The sequence below is a fragment of the Dipodomys merriami genome, unplaced genomic scaffold (assembly GCF_024711535.1).
Source record: "Dipodomys merriami isolate MVZ:Mamm:240054 unplaced genomic scaffold, mDipMer1.0.p SCAF_22, whole genome shotgun sequence".
Lineage (NCBI taxonomy): Eukaryota > Metazoa > Chordata > Mammalia > Rodentia > Heteromyidae > Dipodomys > Dipodomys merriami.
In genome coordinates, this window is record NW_027203604.1 from 22,390,405 (window position 1) to 22,408,078 (window position 17,674).

The 17,674-nt window shown below is 40.6% G+C and overlaps 1 protein-coding gene and 1 long non-coding RNA gene across 3 annotated transcripts in view; one reads left to right on the top strand and one right to left on the bottom strand.

Annotated features, from left to right (window-relative positions):
- Positions 1 to 3,898: 3,898 nt before the first annotated feature.
- LOC138834893 (uncharacterized) overlaps positions 3,899 to 17,674 on the bottom strand; it is a 117,880-nt gene continuing 104,104 nt past the window's right edge. For both annotated transcript variants that reach the window (XR_011374290.1, XR_011374291.1), the window contains exon 8: positions 3,899 to 3,973. This is a non-coding gene — a long non-coding RNA (uncharacterized lncRNA). The remainder of the gene's footprint in view (positions 3,974 to 17,674) is intronic.
- Spata31e1 (SPATA31 subfamily E member 1) lies at positions 9,146 to 14,907 on the top strand. Its single transcript, XM_070033695.1, has 4 exons — positions 9,146 to 9,339; positions 9,968 to 10,025; positions 10,919 to 10,979; positions 11,213 to 14,907. Exons 1-4 carry the CDS (start codon positions 9,154 to 9,156, stop codon positions 14,397 to 14,399), a joined length of 3,492 nt encoding a protein of 1,163 aa, XP_069889796.1. The 5' UTR covers positions 9,146 to 9,153; the 3' UTR covers positions 14,400 to 14,907.

The window sequence follows — 17,674 nt, forward strand, 5'->3', positions numbered from 1 at the left end:
TTATAAAAGCATTTGACAGAGAGAAATAATATTAGATAAAGTAAATTTTGGTTTGTGATAAAAGCTATAATAAAAGAAATACATAGCTTTGCTTGATTTGATAAAGAATATCTTGGTTAGAAATAACTGGGAAAATATTTTGATAGTAAAATGCTAAAAATTAATTGATATCTTGGACAAATAGTGGCAGCTACTTTGTAAAAAATGTTTTTGTTGGAAGGTTATCATTGCCCTTCCTAGGGCAGGACTACATTTTCCTGCTGAACAGAATGTACCATGCACGATGTGGCTTGTGTTACTCAGTGAAGTATAAGACAAACTTAAGTGTTCCATATCTAAAGAAAGCTGTGAGAGTCCCCAAAAGCCAAGCTGTGAGACCCAAAAGAATTGGGAGGATGGAATGCCTCCTCCCAACATGAATTCTCAGAACACTGAGAGTTTCTTTGGAGGGAATTCACATTTCTACCGAGGTGTTGGATATTTCCGCACTGAACTTCCTGGTAATGTGGGGACAGACAAAAATCTATGCTAGCCATAAGTCATTTGCTGCTTAATAAGTCATTACCTGCTTCTTAAGATAATGAGTTTATTTCTTTCCATTTCTTAACAAATGGGCAATGTCATTCTTTCTGATGGAGGCATAGAATTCCAATTTTCTTGATCCATTCATCTACTGAGGGGCATCTGGGTTGGTTCCATATCTTAGCTATGGTAAATAAACATAGTTGTGCTGGTAGTTTTAGTATGGTCTTGTTTGAGATCATTCGGGTAAATACCCAAAAGTGGGATTGCTGGGTCATGGAAAGCTCTATGTGGAGTCTTTTTTTTTTTTTTAAGCTATGAATTTTATTTATTTTTTATTTTTTTGGGTCCAGTCATGGGGCCTGAACTATGGGCCTGGGCTCTGTCCCTCAGCTCTCTATGTGGAGTCTTTTGAGGAACCTTCATAATACTTTCCAAAGTGGTTGAACAAGTTTACACTCCCACCAACAAGAAACATAGGTCCCATGGTTTCCCTTATTTGCAATAACTAGTATATGTCTAAGACAAGCAGAAACGGTCAGACAAGTTGATGTTACATGAAATGAACCCCAAGATAAGGACTCAAATGGTTTTTCTTTCTTGCTATTTTTTCTAACATATTTATAAGATTATTTCTTTGTTGCTTTCTATGTCCCTCCCCCACGGTATAGCCCCTGTTTTCACTGTATTTGTTGTTGGTATAATTTGTGGAGGGGAAAGAAAAAAACAAATTGTTTAAATAGGGATACAGGTGGACCCATTGCAACAATGAGATGTACAAGACGTTATGTTGAAAAACAAACTTTATAACTTTGGCAGGGCAGAGGGAATGGAGGGAGGGTGATGGGAGGGAAGGGGAATGGGAAAGGGAAACAAAGGAGGAGGCAACAATGCTTGATAAGAAATGTACTAATTTCCTAGCTCATGTAATTGTAACCCCTCTGTATGGTATTTTCACAATAAAAAACTTATTAATATTAATAAAAAAGAAGTTATTTCTCACTTGAGTAAAATTATACCAAATGATTGGTGCTTGTGACTTTAAGGATTAAGATTGTATTGCATTATTGGTGCTTGTGATTTCAAGGAAACTGTGACTTCATTTTCTGTGTATGCACCTGTTCCCTACTGAATGACTAACTCGTAAAATGGACCCAGGACATGAAGCTGGTGGAAGACTTCAGGCCCCTGGTGACCCAAACCTCAATTCCACAGTCTGGTGTCCATTGTTATTGTGTTCCTAGCCGCTTCAGCTCAGGACAGAAAACCTTTAAAATTAATTATGCAAATAGACCTGCACACTAAGTGCCTGCCTACTGATTGCCATGCTATTTTATATTTAGTTTTATATACTTTTTGTTTTATATACATTTATATTGTTTTATACACAAAACAAATTATATAAATTACATATGTATTTTATATTTATTGATGTTTGTATATAACAAAATATAATTTATATTTTTATATACCATGTAAGAAAAAAAATCATGTATTGTTAGTATGGATAATCAATTTTCATAACAACATGAATTGGGGAAATTGAATTGATCTAAGAGAACCTTGTGATGTGAGTTGCTGCACAATGACTTAAAGATTAAAAAAAAATCCTAGTGTTCTTATTTATCAATATACGTTGTAACTTACAGAAAAGCATAAAGCCAGGATCGATGCATATGAAGCGAATCTTCCTTCTGCCCTCTGATGCTATGGGATTGTCCCTCATCACTCCCTGAATGGAATTCCATGGAGAGCCTAATCCCTAGGGTCTCTGTAACCTAATTTGAGGAAGGAATGTGACAAGGCTAAGTTGAGAGATCAACAAAATGCTCAACATAACAGCAACCAAATGACTATTGTGCAAGAGGCAGGAAATGTGAGGGAGAGATATATGCAAAGGGGCAGAGAGAAATTTGGTTTGATGAGATGCTTCCGTATCAAACTTGTGATGGTGTCTGAGGAAATCAAGCATTTTCTACCCTTTTAAATTTTGAATATTTAAATGGAATTAGAAAAGAAAGCAGCAACTATTAGTATTTTATGATAAAGTAGAGGTGAATGTATAGACCCCAAAATCTTAACTTTCTCTAAGGTTAGCCCTGGGAATCACCCAGAGTGTGAGTGTGTGAACAAACACTGAGCTAGATAGAACAAGGAGTAACTCTGAGCTGCACATACTTCTATGGGAGGAAGAACAAAAGGTGAATAATTCCAAACCTATCACTAGAAGTCAAGCTTTGGTCTCTGACTGAGGAAGACAGAAGTGCGTCTTCAGGTTACTTTGGAAGAAAAATACTATAAAATGACAAGGTTCTCTTTTCGCAAATTTTCTATAATGGATAAACCTGGCCATGTGCTAAAAGGCAGTGTAAGTAAGTGTTGGGAGAGGAGAGAGCTTGTAGCTATCAGTACTAAGAGGATGGCCATTTATCATAACAGATAAATGGTAGACAATCTGTTGAGGGAGGGATAAAATACTTCTTCTAATAAAAAGCGTTCATAAATTTTACATGACAAAGAAGAAAACTTTATCTCTTTTCTTCTCTCTATTCTTCCTTCTTTTCGTTCCTTCGTTCCTTCGTTCCTTCGTTCCTTCCTTCCTTCGTTCGTTCCTTCCTTCCTTCCTTTCTTCCTTCCTTCCTTCCTGCCTCCTGCCTTCCTGCCTTCCTGCCTTCCTTCTTCATTAATTCTTTCCTTCCTTCTTTCCCTATCTTTGTGTTGTTGGAGATTGAACTCAGGACCTTGGGCAAGCTGAGCATGTGTCCTACCACTAATCACCACAGATTGCCAACCATGTGTTCTACTACTACTCACTACAGATTATTTTTTAAGAGCTGAATTTGAGACTAGTTGCTGATTCTTAAGAGGAAAATAACAAGTATGTAGAAGCCATTTTGCTAAAGTAACATCAGATTAATAGACATAAAATAGTTTATATCACTAGTGTGATCTTTTTTTTAACAGTTTCTTTTGCTTTTTTACTGTTCACAGGCTAGAAATCCTATACATATACCTACTGTCATTAAGTGCTCAGATGTTGCCTGAGGTAACTGAGTAGATAAAATCCAGTATATACTAATTAGTAATTAATTAATTGGTTAATTCATAAAAACAGAAGATGCTGGGTTTATTATTTTTTGTTTTCATCTTACTGAGCAGTATTTACAGATGCAATAGGACAAATAGCCATGCTGTTATCATTTGTGCTTATTCTCTAGTTGCAAATTACTAATAAAGAACAAATAATAATGAAAATAATGTTTTCTGAGAATTAAAAACATGCTGTCACTGATGTGGGGTTGTAACTCAGTGTAGTACACTCACCTAGACTGCATTTGGCCCTGGACAAAAAATAATTGCATTTAAAACAATTATGGACGGGGCTGGGGGTTTCGCCCAGCGGAAGGGCTCCCGCCCATCGTGCGCAAGGCCCTGGGTTCGGTCCTCAGCCCTGGAAAAAAAATTATGGAGGCAGCATGAGAAAATGTGGCAAATATTGGACATAAATAGCTACCCACTAGGTAGATGTCTTTTCTTCTTTGTAATAATTAAAGTTTACAAAAAAGTGTTTACTTGTTCATAATTACTCCTTGTTTTGACTTACACAGAAATTGAACTAAATTAAAAGTGAATTTCTAATGATGTTCAAATAAAAACCTCTCTTCACTAACATATTATTTACAAGAGTGTTTGATTTTATAGGTTGATCTCTTATTTTCCATATGGCTTCTTTTGCTTCTTGATTTCTTTTTTTAAAGTGGGAGCTCATTATGATTTTATTCACATTTCTTTAGTCTGTAGTGATGTGGGTCACCTCTTCATGTGTTTACTTCTGCTTGTGTACCTTTAGACAAATGTCTATTAAAGTAGTTCTTGCACTTGTTGATATTGAATGGTTTGTATTGAGGTGTAGGAGTTCTTTATATATTCTGCACATTAGCTCCTCATGGGACATGTGATTAAAATACAAACGTCTTGAAAGATGTCTTAAGTTTTTTAACTCCTGCACAGGACTTGGCATATAGGAGATCTTAACAGAACAGTCTCTGAAGGCCACAATATATAAAATTAAGTGGGACAAAGAAATACAAAGAACATTTTCTAGACAAGCCCAAGACCTATTTCCCCTGAAGCAGTAAGCCTGCACGATGTGGAGGGAAGGGGCAGTCATAGAGCCAGTCAGCTTCTGTCCTTCATTTATTCAGAGGAGTCCTCACCCTAAGACACAGTGCAAGGTCAGGCTGTGGGGGCCGAAGATCAGGGACCTGCCTGGAAGAAGGCAGCCCCACAGTAAGTGGGTGAACACCTAAGGGTGTCCAAGACCCTGATGGATGGCAGAGCACACATCCCCTCCATGGCCCGAACTCTGGCTAAGAGGTCCCATTCCCATGAAGGCTGGAAAGGGAGCCTGCAGGCCCCTGCAATTTCACTTCCACACCTGGTGGATCCTCTTAGACATATGTTAGGGAGCTCCTTTCTCCTAGAAAACAGGTACGATGGTTCTAGGTAGCAAAGTGGGCTCTGGGCTTCATGACATTGTAGACATAGGTTTGCATGGGAGGTGGTCTCCGCTCCAGGGGATGAGGGGAAAATGGGACTAGTGGCTGCTGCACCTCCATGCTAAGGAGGCAGGCAGGAGAGCAGTGCAGACGTGTGAGCAGTGACTCAATTATGAATCCATCTGCTTTCCTTTTAAGCCAGTTGATCAAATAGTTTTCATATATTAGTTTCTTCTTCGTCTAATATCTGCATAATACAAAGAGTAATGAAATGAATGATAAACCAAAGTGTGAAGTGGGTTACTCAGACAGGGACAGAGTCAAATATTGGCATCTAAACTAGTGTAGTTTTGCCTACAGAGATGTGACATTTAGTAATGTCAGGAGGCATGAAGATGGTATTATAAATGGCATAGAGTCATTGAGGATACAAGTGTTATTAAGGCTTCTAATATGTTGTTCTTAAATTACAAAGACTATCTGTGATAATCTGCAGGGAACCACCAGTACCAAAAGTGGAAGAGTAGAAGAAGTGGAGAAGTCAGAAAACTTGATGGTGAAAGCAGATTGTAGATGTGGAAAATTCTGAAAAAAGCAAAGAATACAGGCTTAAGTCTCCAGAGATAAAATCTGATTTTATCCAAGTAAAGTCCATATTGCCCTAAGAAGCTAAAAAATTATGAAAAATAAATGTTTTCAAACCATTGAGCATAGCATAATCTTTTGAACCAGCAACAGAAAAGTAGTACAGATGTTGAATATCGAGATGTTGAACATCATTTCATTAATTTCTTTTCCATGTATTTTTACTAAGGAGGTGCTTTTTAAAATTTTGATCCACTATTTGCATGTAATTCTGATTACTTATGTTTTTCTTTAATATCATTTACCCATTATTTACCCACTCTAATTATATATTTCTATGAATATTAAATTAGAGAGCTATGCAGCCATATAACAACCTAGTTTGGAATATCTTCTTTGCCCCATAGTAGTTCCTGACATCTGGCTGAGTTAATACTGAATCCACACCCATGTCTATACAAGTATTTTTATAGGTTTTCTAGATAATTTTTTTGGTCAATGGAATCCTGTACATAGTCCCTTTCCTCTAGTTTCTTCCACTAGCATACTACTTTTGAAGTTCATATTTCATTTTAAAAATTCTTTTTATTGATTCACCACCTGATGAATATTGAAACTGCATGTAATTCAGAGGTCTTGTGAATACTGTTGCTTTGAGCTTTGCTTGGTTACATGCTATGTGTGTCCATATGTGTGCATATACACAAACATACAAAATAAATTTTAAAGAAAATACTGGCCAGGCATCTATAATTCATGATTGTAATCTTAGCTACTCAAAAGACTGAAATATGAAGACTAGTTCAAAGCTAGTCAAGGCAGGAAAGTCTGTGAGATTCTTTTTTTTTTTTATTGTGAAAATACTGTACAGAGGGGTTACAATTACATGGGCAAAATAATGAGTACATTGCGTATCAAGCATTGTAGCCTCCTCCTTTGTTTCCCCTTCCCATCCCATCCTTCCCCCCCAACCCCCCCCACAAAGTTGTAAAGTTAGTTTTCAACATAATAATTTGTACATCTCATTGTTGAAATGGGTCCACCTGTATCCCTGGTTAAACGATTAGTTTTTTCCCTTCCCATCCACAAATTATAATGACATCAAATACAGTGAAAGCAGGGGTTATACCATGGGGGAGGAACATACAAAGAAACAAAGAAATAATCTTATAAATGTGTTAGAAACAATTGCATGAAAGAAAAAAAACATTTGAATACATATCTTAAGTTTCATTTTTCTAACATCAACTTAACTGACCTTTTCTGCTTGACTCAGACATATACTAGTTATTGTGAATAAGGGAAACCATGGGACCTATGTTTCTTTGGGCCTGCCTTACTTCACTTAATATAATTTTTTCCAAGTCTTTCCATTTCCTAACAAATGGAATAATGTCATTCTTTCTGATGGAGACATAGAATTCCCTGTGTATATATACCACATTTTCTTGATCCATTCATCTACTGAGGGGCATCTGGGTTGGTTCCATATCTTAGCTATGGTAAATAAGGCTGCAATAAACATAGTCAATGTGGTCTTGTTTGTGATCATTTGGGTAAATGCCCAAAAGTGGGATTGCTGGGTCATAGGGGAGCTCTATGTGGAGTCTTTTGAGGAACCTCCATACTACTTTCCAAAGTGGTTGAACAAATTTATACTCCCACCAACAATGCAGTAAGGTTCCCTTCTGTGCACATCCCCTCCAGCATCTGTTGTTATTAGAGTTCTTGATTATAGCCATTCTAACTGGGGTGAGGTGGTATCTCAATGTTGTTTTGATTTGCATTTCTTTTATGACTAGGGAGGTTGAGCATTTCTTCATGTGTCTGTTGGCCATCCTTCTTTCCTCTTCAGAGAAGTTTCTCTTTAAGTCTTTAGCCCACTTATTTATTGGGCAGTTGTTTCTTTGAAGATTTGTTGTAGGGGGATTTAATTTTTTGAGTTCCAGGTATATTTTAGATTTGAGACCCTTGTCTGTTGTATGGCTAGTGAAGATCTTCTCCTAATCCGTGGGCTTTCTATTAATCTTGCTAGCTATGTCCTTTGCCATGCAGAAGCTCTGCAATTTCATGCAATCCCATTTGTCCAACCTTTCTTTGATTTGTTGTGTTTCTGAATCTCTATTAAGACAATTTCGGCCTGTGAGATTCTTATCTGCAATTAACCAACAAAAAAAAAGTGGAGCTATGTCTCAAGTTAAGCACTAGCCTTGAGCACAAAAGCCTAGGGATAGCACGCATATCTTGAGACTTTCAGAACTGACACCAGAAAAAAAAATAGTGTAAAATGAGGTGGAGGTTTAGTTCAATAATAAGCCACCCATCTAGGAAGCAGAAGGTCCAGGTTCAAATCTCAGTACAAGAAAGAAAAGAAGGAAGGAAGCAAGAAAGCAAGTAAGCTAGATGCTGGTGGCTTATGCCAATAATCCTAGCTACTTATGAGGCTGCAATCTAAGGAACACTGTCCAAAGCCAGCCTGGGTAGGACAATCCGTGAAACTCTTTTTTCTTTTTTAAAGAAAAAAGAAAAGGGATGGGCAAATGGGTTACAGTTACAGTTACAGTTCAAAAATGTTACCTCCTCCCTCATTTTTCTTGCTTTCCCTCCATCCATCGGACATAACTCCAATAAACCTCACAGAAATAGCTAGAAGTGGCACTGTGGATCAAATTGTACAGTGGTAACCTTGAGCAAAAAGAAGCAGCTTAGGAAGAGCATTCAGGCCCTGAGTTTAAGCCTCTACACCAGCATAAAAAAATTAGAAACTGAGGAATGCTTGTTTCTCAGTTTGAAAGACATATGTGGTTCATTAAATGTGTGAACAACATGTCAGTAAAGCTTTGTACAAATTTGCTAATTCAGAAGTTTAAATGTAACTAGCACAAATATTTAGTTTAATTCCTTATATTCTGTTCATTGTTTTTCAAATAATAAAGTAGTAGATATTTTTGTTTACAAAAAAGAATAAAATAAAAAAAATTATAAGAATAAAAACATTAAACCACGTTGGTATTTCTAAAGACTGAAAACACCAACTAAATGGTTAAAATTAACTATGTATAAAATAAGTTCAATTTCCCTATTAATAAAAATAAAACTTGTTGAAGAAAAGTATATGCATAGAGGGTATTTTGTAAATACCTCTCTACAAAGTAACTAACATCCCTAGGAGAGTTTCAGACTTTGAAAATTAGTGAGATTGGTGGGCTCAAACTAAGTTTCTCCAAAGGATAAAACGACTTGGGCAGTGCTAGAGTTCAAGGGAAAAGCATGGTGAATGGGCTAATATCCATCTGACAGATTGGGCAAGTGGAATTGTAAGTGCGGTCTACAAGGTTCCAGAAGAGTGAAGAATCTGCTACTGTGGAGGCAGGGTAGAGGGGTGCAACCTCTCCTTCCCCCACCCTTCCCTCTCTCAGAATCCCTTTGTGATGAGGAGGCCACATCACAGGTGATTGAGTCTGTGATGCAACAGTGAGCATCATTGCCTGCTCCTGAAGGCAACTCCCAGAGCTCAGTTGCCCAAGGGTGATAGATGATTCAAAAGATGGAGAACCCTCTCTTTAATCTGAAGAACGACGGTACTCCATGGCTGAGCCCCAGCATCACCACAGCGGCAATGGATTTGATCCTTGCCTTTCTGTGTGGACTGGGGCTCTTCTACCTAATAACCCCTTACATACCGAGTAACCCACCGTTACCTCCACCTGAGACACGGAAAAAGCCGAGGAAGGTAAGAGCCCTCGAGCCAGACACAGCAAAAATGACCGTTTTTAAAAAATGTCATTTCCCCTTTTGCAAATCAAGCAGCACTGCTGGGACAGGGCAGGGTTACAGTAGGCATGAGGTCATCTACTGAGCTCTCCATCCACCTGTATAGTGGTCAGCAAGTGCCAGAAAGTGCAAGAGTAAAGCCAAACTTTACTTGTTGCTGACCAAGGACTAGGATCCTACTCACTGGCTACTTGAGCACTGGCTCAGTGGTCTCCTTGTCAAGGCAAATGGCTGAAGGCCACATCATTACCCAAGGATAGGTTGGTCTAAGGGTTGTGCTGAGTCCTTGAGAGGCTTTGGTCAGAAGCTGGAGTAAACTCTGGCCTCAGAAGCAAAAGTCAAACTGCTGGCTATGAGGTACCTGCAGAGCTGTGGCCCTTAGCACTGAGGGTGTGCATGGGGAGTCTTAACTTTACATAGACATTCCAATGTGTTGTTCAGGAAGACAGGCAGAAATCATTTTCACCAGCACTGAACATAAGAGAAGGAAACAGGGAAAGCAGAATGTAATATTGTTCAGGAAGTGTGAACATCTGTGGCATGTCTAGGGTGAGGAGAGGATCCAAGTCTCTTTCTTTGTCTCTCAGTGTCATGTGGAGAGGAGAGGTCATATCAAGAGCAGGAAGAAGAGCAGCACCATGAAAGGTAGGCTCCTTCCTTCCTCCTAACGGGAGAGGAGATTGCTTATTTCTGACAAGAGCCAGGTCTTGGAAGAAGTCACGGCAGAGCCCTTCAAAAAAGGCTCCTACAGTAGACATCAGACATGGGGACACTTCTCAAGTCCTGTGCTTGGAATGAAGCTGCAGTGGGCCATAGTTGGATGGAGCCTAGTGAGGGTGGCCTGAACCTGGGGAATAATACTGCTTTGATCCAGACGTGGGACTTTAAGGCACAATGTGAACTGATTTTCAATTTCTTTTTTTTATTTTTTTATTTTCAACTTCTTAAAACCCAGGACAAGTCCTTCTTCCCCTACAGGATACTCTGAAGGTCCTGTAGGTTGGAAGAGCCATACGAGGAATCATACAAGGAACCAAGTGCTGCCCCTCTGCTTTGCGTTCCTAGCACTGTGGCTGTGGACAGAGGCTTGTGATCCATTTTCCTGTCTTGTTTTTACTAGGCAGACTACCATTTGAGACATGCCTTCAGTGCCTTTGTGCATTACATACTTTTGAGATAGTCTCACCTAACATGGAAGGCTGTCTGGCCTGAGTTTTTCCTACTTGTGCTTTCCTGTGTCTGGAAATGACAAGTACATGCCACCACATTCAGCCATTGTGCTTCTCCCAAATCAGGATAATAGACACTTACCACTATTCCCAGTCATTTGTTGGGAAGGAATCTTACAAACTTCTTTGGCCAGGCTGGCCTAGAAACAGAATCCTCTAACCTCTTGCCTCTCACGCAGGGCTATATGCTTGATTTACTATGTCTAGTTTAGTATTCCAATGGTCTCTTGCAAAGAGACATTTCATTCAGCCACCTGTAAGAACCCAGGTCCCTGCCATGACTGCCATAACTCCTGGCTCTGTTTCTAGATCAAAGAAGTTCCCGGAAGCAGCTAGAAGAGGTTTATGGCCTTGTTACACTTCTAACTAGGTAAGGATTTTCTACCTGTCCCTTTGCCTGCATTTCTACTCCAGACAATGGGGTTGCCACGGGGCTGGGGAAGACTTCAGGTTAGTCTAGGGTATGACTGAAAACTCAGGACGCAGGCTAGTAAGGGCTTTGTAGAACTTAGCCATGAACAGCAGGTACCCATGCTTGCTCTTCTTCTCCTTCAATCGGAGCCTGTCTTGCTGATTGCAGTCTATGCCTCCTTTCTCCTACAGCTACATAGGAAAGTTCCATGACAGCAGCAGCTTTCATGATTGCTTAGAAGGAAATGTCCTAGGTGAAATGCTTGATTCAGAACATTCTGCAGATCATCAGTCACCCAGGCAGCCTGAGCAGGATGCTTTTGCCAACACTGTGTTCCCAGTGGCCTCCCCTGCTCCTTCACCTGACTGCCTACAGCCTCTAGACTGTCCCTTCTCAAGGGTTCTGATCTCTTCCTCAGATTCTCTGGGGTCACACACATCCCAGCCTTTGAATCTTCTGGGAGGCAGTATATCCCCATCACCCGCATATTCTTCTAGCCCAGTTTCTTCTCAACCTGTGGTATGCCCTCCTTCCATGCCTGATCCAATCCTGAATCTTTCTCCAACTTATTTGATGGAAGCCCCACCTGGTACTACCCCTCCTAACAATTGTGGGTTGCTTTCTATTCCTGCTACGGCCTCTGACATCCAGGAGCTGCTGGAGATAGAGATCAGTAATAAATCCACACTGAACGTTTGTCAGGGGAGGAGAAGGAAGGGAGAAGACAAGGTAGAGACATCTTTGAGGAATGTACTAAGCTCACTGGACAGTAAGCAAGACACTGCTACCCCACAATCCTTTCACAACACAAATGAAAAACCAGAACAGCTTGCTCGTCCTCAGCAGCATATTTTACCCAGCATAGTTTGGAACCACTTACAGCAGGATGGCACCCAGCTTTTCTGGGGCCTGCCCTCTCTGCACAGTGAGTCCTTGATGCATCTTTCCTGGAAGCAAACAAGGTCATCCTCTGTCCAATGTCTATCTTTTGCATTTAATTACGTTTGCCCAGATGAGCCTCAACCTAAAGATGCTCCACATCTTTCCCAGGCAGAGACCCTGTGCCAGCTTATGGGTGAATCTGAACTTTGGTCACAAAACATCCCACCAACGCTATCTCAGATCCACACTGAGCCCCACCTCCCATGTTTTATCCAAAAGCACCCTCCACCTTCCCCACCCAAGATTAGGAATGTACCTTACTCTCCATTTCAACAGAGGAAAAAACCATTCATTCTAAATGAAGCTCTGGACAGGTCTTCGCAGCAATTAAATGGGAGGAAGGATTTAGCTTCTAAGTTACAAACAACAGCAGAAGCACTTATCCCACCCACTGGCAACCTTCCCCAGGTCAGCAAGGCCACCCAGACTTACAAGTTGGACTTCACCCTCTCCGATGATTCTATGAGCTCCAACATCCTCAAACAGGCAGTCACCAGAGATGAACAACAGCTTGGCTGTTCCTCAAGACAAACAGTATCCCAGGATTTGATGCAACTTTCAGGCAAACTGACAGTGAACAATCAGTGCAAGGCACTGTGCAAGCACGAACTCTTAGCACAGCCATCCCAGCCTTCTGCCATCCCTTGTAAAGGCAGCAACAGTGTGCAGAAGATAGACCTAGCAATGGTAGCACTGAATGACCCAAGCAAGGGTGTAGGGCATTATCAGGAAAGGAATCTATCTGAAGATCAAGCCTGGAGTTCAGGAAGCACCCTAGTGAAGGGATGTGAGGCCAACCTTTCAGAAGTTGACTGTATCATCCCAAAAACATCTCAGGACCAAACATCTGCAGGGACAAGTATTTACTTACCTAATACCTCAAACAAGAAACATGTAGAAAAAGTCCTGACACTCCACCTGGGCAGGAAGTTGAACCAGATGAAGGAGGGCATGGTCCCAGTGTGTGTGCGGCAGTCCTGCCTCGCTGCTAGCCATGCCTCTCCCAAACCCAATGCCCATGTCACTTCCACCAATCAATCATCCTACAAGTGTTTGCCAGCCATCGCAAACACCTCCCAGGAGCTTTCCTTCCTGGATGCCCAAACTCTCCTGATTCTAGAAATACATATTGTAAGATACCGGGTGCGGCACAAGTGGGATCCACAAGTGCAGAGCAGTGACCCGGGGACTCTCAACTTACATGGGACTCCAGCCTCGCCCTTGGCACAGCCTGCCCTTTTCTTCCCAGCTTCCACGGACTCTCAGGTGAGCTCCATTGCCAAGGTGGCTAATGGCCAGGAAGATCTTCAGGAAGGTCTAGTGGAGAAGATGGTTCAGAAAATGCTATCTCCCACATCGCAAGGTCCATTTTCTGTCCATAAGCCTACAGAGCTGCTAAAAACTCAGAGCAGTACTCTATCTGGTGACATCCATGGGCCAGCAGAGCCTGCTCCATCTAGACAGGACAGTCTGGACATTCAGTACCCCACCTACAGTTTCCTATACAGAACCAGAAAGAACAGGCCTGTTCTGGAGACTGGACAGAGAAGACTTGAGCCAAGTCCAAACTTAGCAGTGTCTATGCATGAGCCAGGAGAGATGAGTGGCAGCATAGCCTTCGAAGAGCCCTGCCTTAGCAGGATGTCTCCAGACAGTAAAGGAATGTCCCAGCTTTCAGTAGCTGAGACAAGTGAGACTGTTGAGATCGAAGAGACACCTCCTTCAACTGGGGGAGCCAGTGTAATAGAAAATTCCAAAGTAATGAATAATGGAAACATTTCAGGGTCTCCTAAGACCAAGAAAAGCTGCTCCCCCTCTAGCATGTCTATTTTGCAAGACCCAGTGTATACAGACCTGAAATCCTGGGTAGTTAGCGAGATTCAAAAACAAGTGGAACTCAAATTAGAAAATCAGTTCCAGCACCAGAAAGCTAGCATCTTTCAACATGGCCATATTGACAAACTCTCCACCAAAGTGAGCCTGCCTTCTTGGGCCTCCCCCTCTACATCCCAGATCATGACTAGCAGCAAAATATCAACTCCTAAAATCAAGTGTAGCCTCAAACTGAGGAGGAGGCCCAGCCAGGAACAGCAAGAAACAAAGAACTCTAGAGTTGAGGTTACAGGAAAGAATCAGAGTAAAATGTTCAGTGCCTCCGATGGAAGGCAGGGCTGTAGGAAGGTTGCATCAGAACTGCCCGAAGAAAGGCGGACAGTGGTGAGGCCTTCCCAGTCCTGTGGGCTCAGCCCCATTATTGAGGTTAATGAACAAGGTGCCATTGGGAGAAAGACATTTCCAACTTCCCCACAGAAGGCACACAATTCTACAGAAAGTCATGTCCACAAAAGGATGCAGAATTTTCTGCACTTTGCCGATGCTAGTACCAAAGAGAGAAGGCAGGATGACCCCTGCCAAATGTCGAATGTTCATCTGTAACTACCCAGAGCAGACCATTCATGGACTGTGGAACAGCTGAAGCCCAGACACTTATGATGGCTGTTGGGAAGATTATGGTAGAGAAACTGGGGCTTCAGCATGGCGATGGTCCACCAGAGGTGCATAAAAGAAAACCTTAGACACTGCTGCACAGACATTTCAGCTACCAGACAGGTTCCTGTGACCCCCAGGCAAGCTCAATGACAGGAAATAAGGGCCATGGTCAGCAGACTGGTCATAAAGATCCACGATACCCCCCTATCAAGATCACGTGTGCTACAGACAGGGACAGAGATGTCCAGAGAGCTTGCATTTACAAGCAGTTTCTGCCAACATAGACTAGGTGGTATAATTATCTCAGACCACATTTCTCGTTAAATAACAGATTTCCAAAAAAAATGTGTCCTGTCTGATTGACTAGAGCATGTTTATCATGGCTCATGGTTGAGAAATAGGTTATTGTATGTTCTAAAATGTGTAACACCTTGCATTTATGAATGTTTTCTTGTTAAATAAAATGTGTACCACTTTCCTATAAATTTGTTTCATTGCAAAAATGAAATGCAAGAGAGAGATGATCTTTCTGCGCCAGCCTATGTAGAAGGAAGGTCAGCATGTGGTTTTCCTAGAAGCTTCTTTAGAAGGTATGGGTGCACAGGACAGTGACTCGAAGACTGACCTTTACACCAAATTTCTCTCTCTTTGCTCCTTATGACACACACACACACACACACACACACACACACACACACACACACACACACACACACACACACACACACACACTCTTCAGGACAATAGAAAGCTTTTAGGATTTGTCAGGATGAATGAATTCAGGATCTTGCTGAATATTTCTTTCATCCTGTTTCCTTTTGAGAAGACTTTGTGCACTTTTGTGCAGAGGCACCAGACAACCTAGATGATGCTGTTAGGGTATGTCGTCCTAGTAATAATCAACCACCTACAAATATTAAGAATCCTTAATGTACAATTATAGAGTAGATGTCAAGTACCAATCAGTATATTTTCTTAACACTTCACCATATTTAAATTTGTTATTTAATCTGTGATATTTTCTCTGGGGTCTCGGTTAAGATCTCTGTGAAGTGGCTAGGGGGCTCTGAGAGTTTTGGTATAGGCCTCTCTGGAGTCTTTTCAGGACTCTGAAGTGTTATGTAGGAGTTTCAGTGGGGGTCTCTAGCAATTGCTGTGGGTGTACCTCATTGTTCTCTCAGAAGTCAGAACTGACCACACCAGAGTCAGAAATACTTGCCCCTCACTGCATCTGTTTCATCAACATTACTGTCTATAATAGAGAAATATCTCTCTGAATGCTGACATGTTCTGGTCTTTTTAAGCTGGTCTTTAGGCAGGTGAGGTGTGGAGGCATGGAGAACCTCCATGAAGATTTCAGGCCAGCTTCTTGAGCCTCTTAAGTTCCTACTCTTCTGAAAGTGGTGCTGGGTCCATCTGTCTGAGGTGAATCACAACCTGAGTCCCCTAGACTTGGTTTTCCCACTAATTATCAATTCCTTTTTGAAATCCAATAGGTGATTTGGAGGCAGGTTTATTAAGTGTACTGTTAGGAGATTGATCTTCCATATCCCAAAGCTTTGTTTGTCACTACTCTGTTATCTCTAAAGGGCTTCTCTCAGCCACAGCTGGAAGCCCAGCAGTGAGCACAGCATGAGTGGTACAGTCCCCGAGGTCTCATCACCTCAGGCTGGGAAGACAGAGTCTTTTCCCCTGGAAACGATTGGGCATCCCCAAGCCACTGCTTGCTTCCTTGGCTCCAAAGCGATCAACCTTCCACATTCTACTCTAGGTTTAGTCTCACAATTAGCTGGTTACTACACATTTCGTAAGACAAATGACAATCCCTTATCTGTGACTCCTGAACCATCACATCTCTAGGAAGAATTTTTTCTGCTCTTTCTAAAACCAAAGTTAGCACCATGGAGTAGGGCGCCCTTTTGGCCACATCCCCTCCTGCATCTGTTGTTATTAGATTTCTTGATTATAGCCATTTGATTGTGTGAGGTGGTATCTCAATGTTGTTTTGATTTGAATTTCTTTTATGGCTAGAGAGGTTGAGCATTTCTTCATGTGTCTATTGGCCATTCTTATTTCCTCTTCAGAGAAGTTTCTCTTTAAGTCTTTAGCCCACTTATGTATTGGGCAGTTGTTTCTTTGAAGATTTGTTGTAGGGGGATTTAGTTTTTTGAGTTCCAGGTATATTTTAGATATGAGACCCTTGTCTGTTGTATGGCTAGTGAAGATCTTCTCCCAATCCGTGGGCTTTCTATTAATCTTGCTAGCTGTGTCCTTTGCCATGCAGAAGCTCTGCAATTTCATGCAATCCCATTTGTCCAACCTTTCTTTGATTTGTTGTGTTTATGGGTCTCTATTAAGAAAATTTCAGCCTGTGCCAAGGAGACCTAGGGTTTCTCTTATTCCAGAGTGTCTGCTTTGACTCCGAGGTCTTTGATCCATTTGGAGTTGATTCTGGTGCAGGGTGATATATAAGGATCTAGCTTTAGTTTTCTACAAGTGATTAACCAAATAATGGTGTTATTTTATACTAAATTCAATAGTTTTCTTGCCAAGCATACATGAGACATGTTTTGGGTATAGAATTTTTTTACTGGCATTTTATTTCTTAACCATATTTTTGTTTTTGTTTCTTTTTCATTTTTATTATTCTTATAAATTTATTATTGCATATTGTTTATTTTTATGAATTATGTTTTAACATTTGATTATTAGAATTTTTATTATGATTTATTGTTATATTATTTTTATTATAAACATGTACAAAGGGATTACTGTATCATGTCCTCCTTTGTGGACAATGTCACCCATTCCCTTATTCTCTCCTAGTTTTTCCTTCCTATCCCTACCCACATGTTATACAGTTCATTTTCAACATAGTTCTTACTGAGTTGGGGTGTATATTATATAGAGTGGGTCAGTGTGCTAATATTTGTGCTAATGAATCTCTATCCAGCAAGCATGAGAAATATATTTTTAAGAAAATGAAAGAGTTTCACATTTTTACCTTAATTTTAGTTCCATTATAGAGCTTAAGGTACTTTAAGAAATTCAGTTTTAGTATCATTTATAGATATTTTTAATCCCTGTTGCACATCTGTTTTTAAAATGTCAGAACCAATATTCCTTATGCTTTAAATATTGCAACTCCTTTTTCATGGACAATGAAAACTTTTTACTGAAGAATCTTTGTATTAAGGAGATCAGGTGTAAATATTAGAAAA

Coding starts and splice junctions, on each gene's coding strand:
- Spata31e1 (XM_070033695.1), top strand. CDS start 9,154: ATGGAGAACCCTCTCTTTAATCTGAAGAACGACGGTACTCCATGGCTG. Junction 9,340..9,967: donor CACGGAAAAAGCCGAGGAAG/GTAAGAGCCCTC, acceptor TTTGTCTCTCAG/TGTCATGTGGAGAGGAGAGG. Junction 10,980..11,212: donor CTTGTTACACTTCTAACTAG/GTAAGGATTTTC, acceptor TTTCTCCTACAG/CTACATAGGAAAGTTCCATG.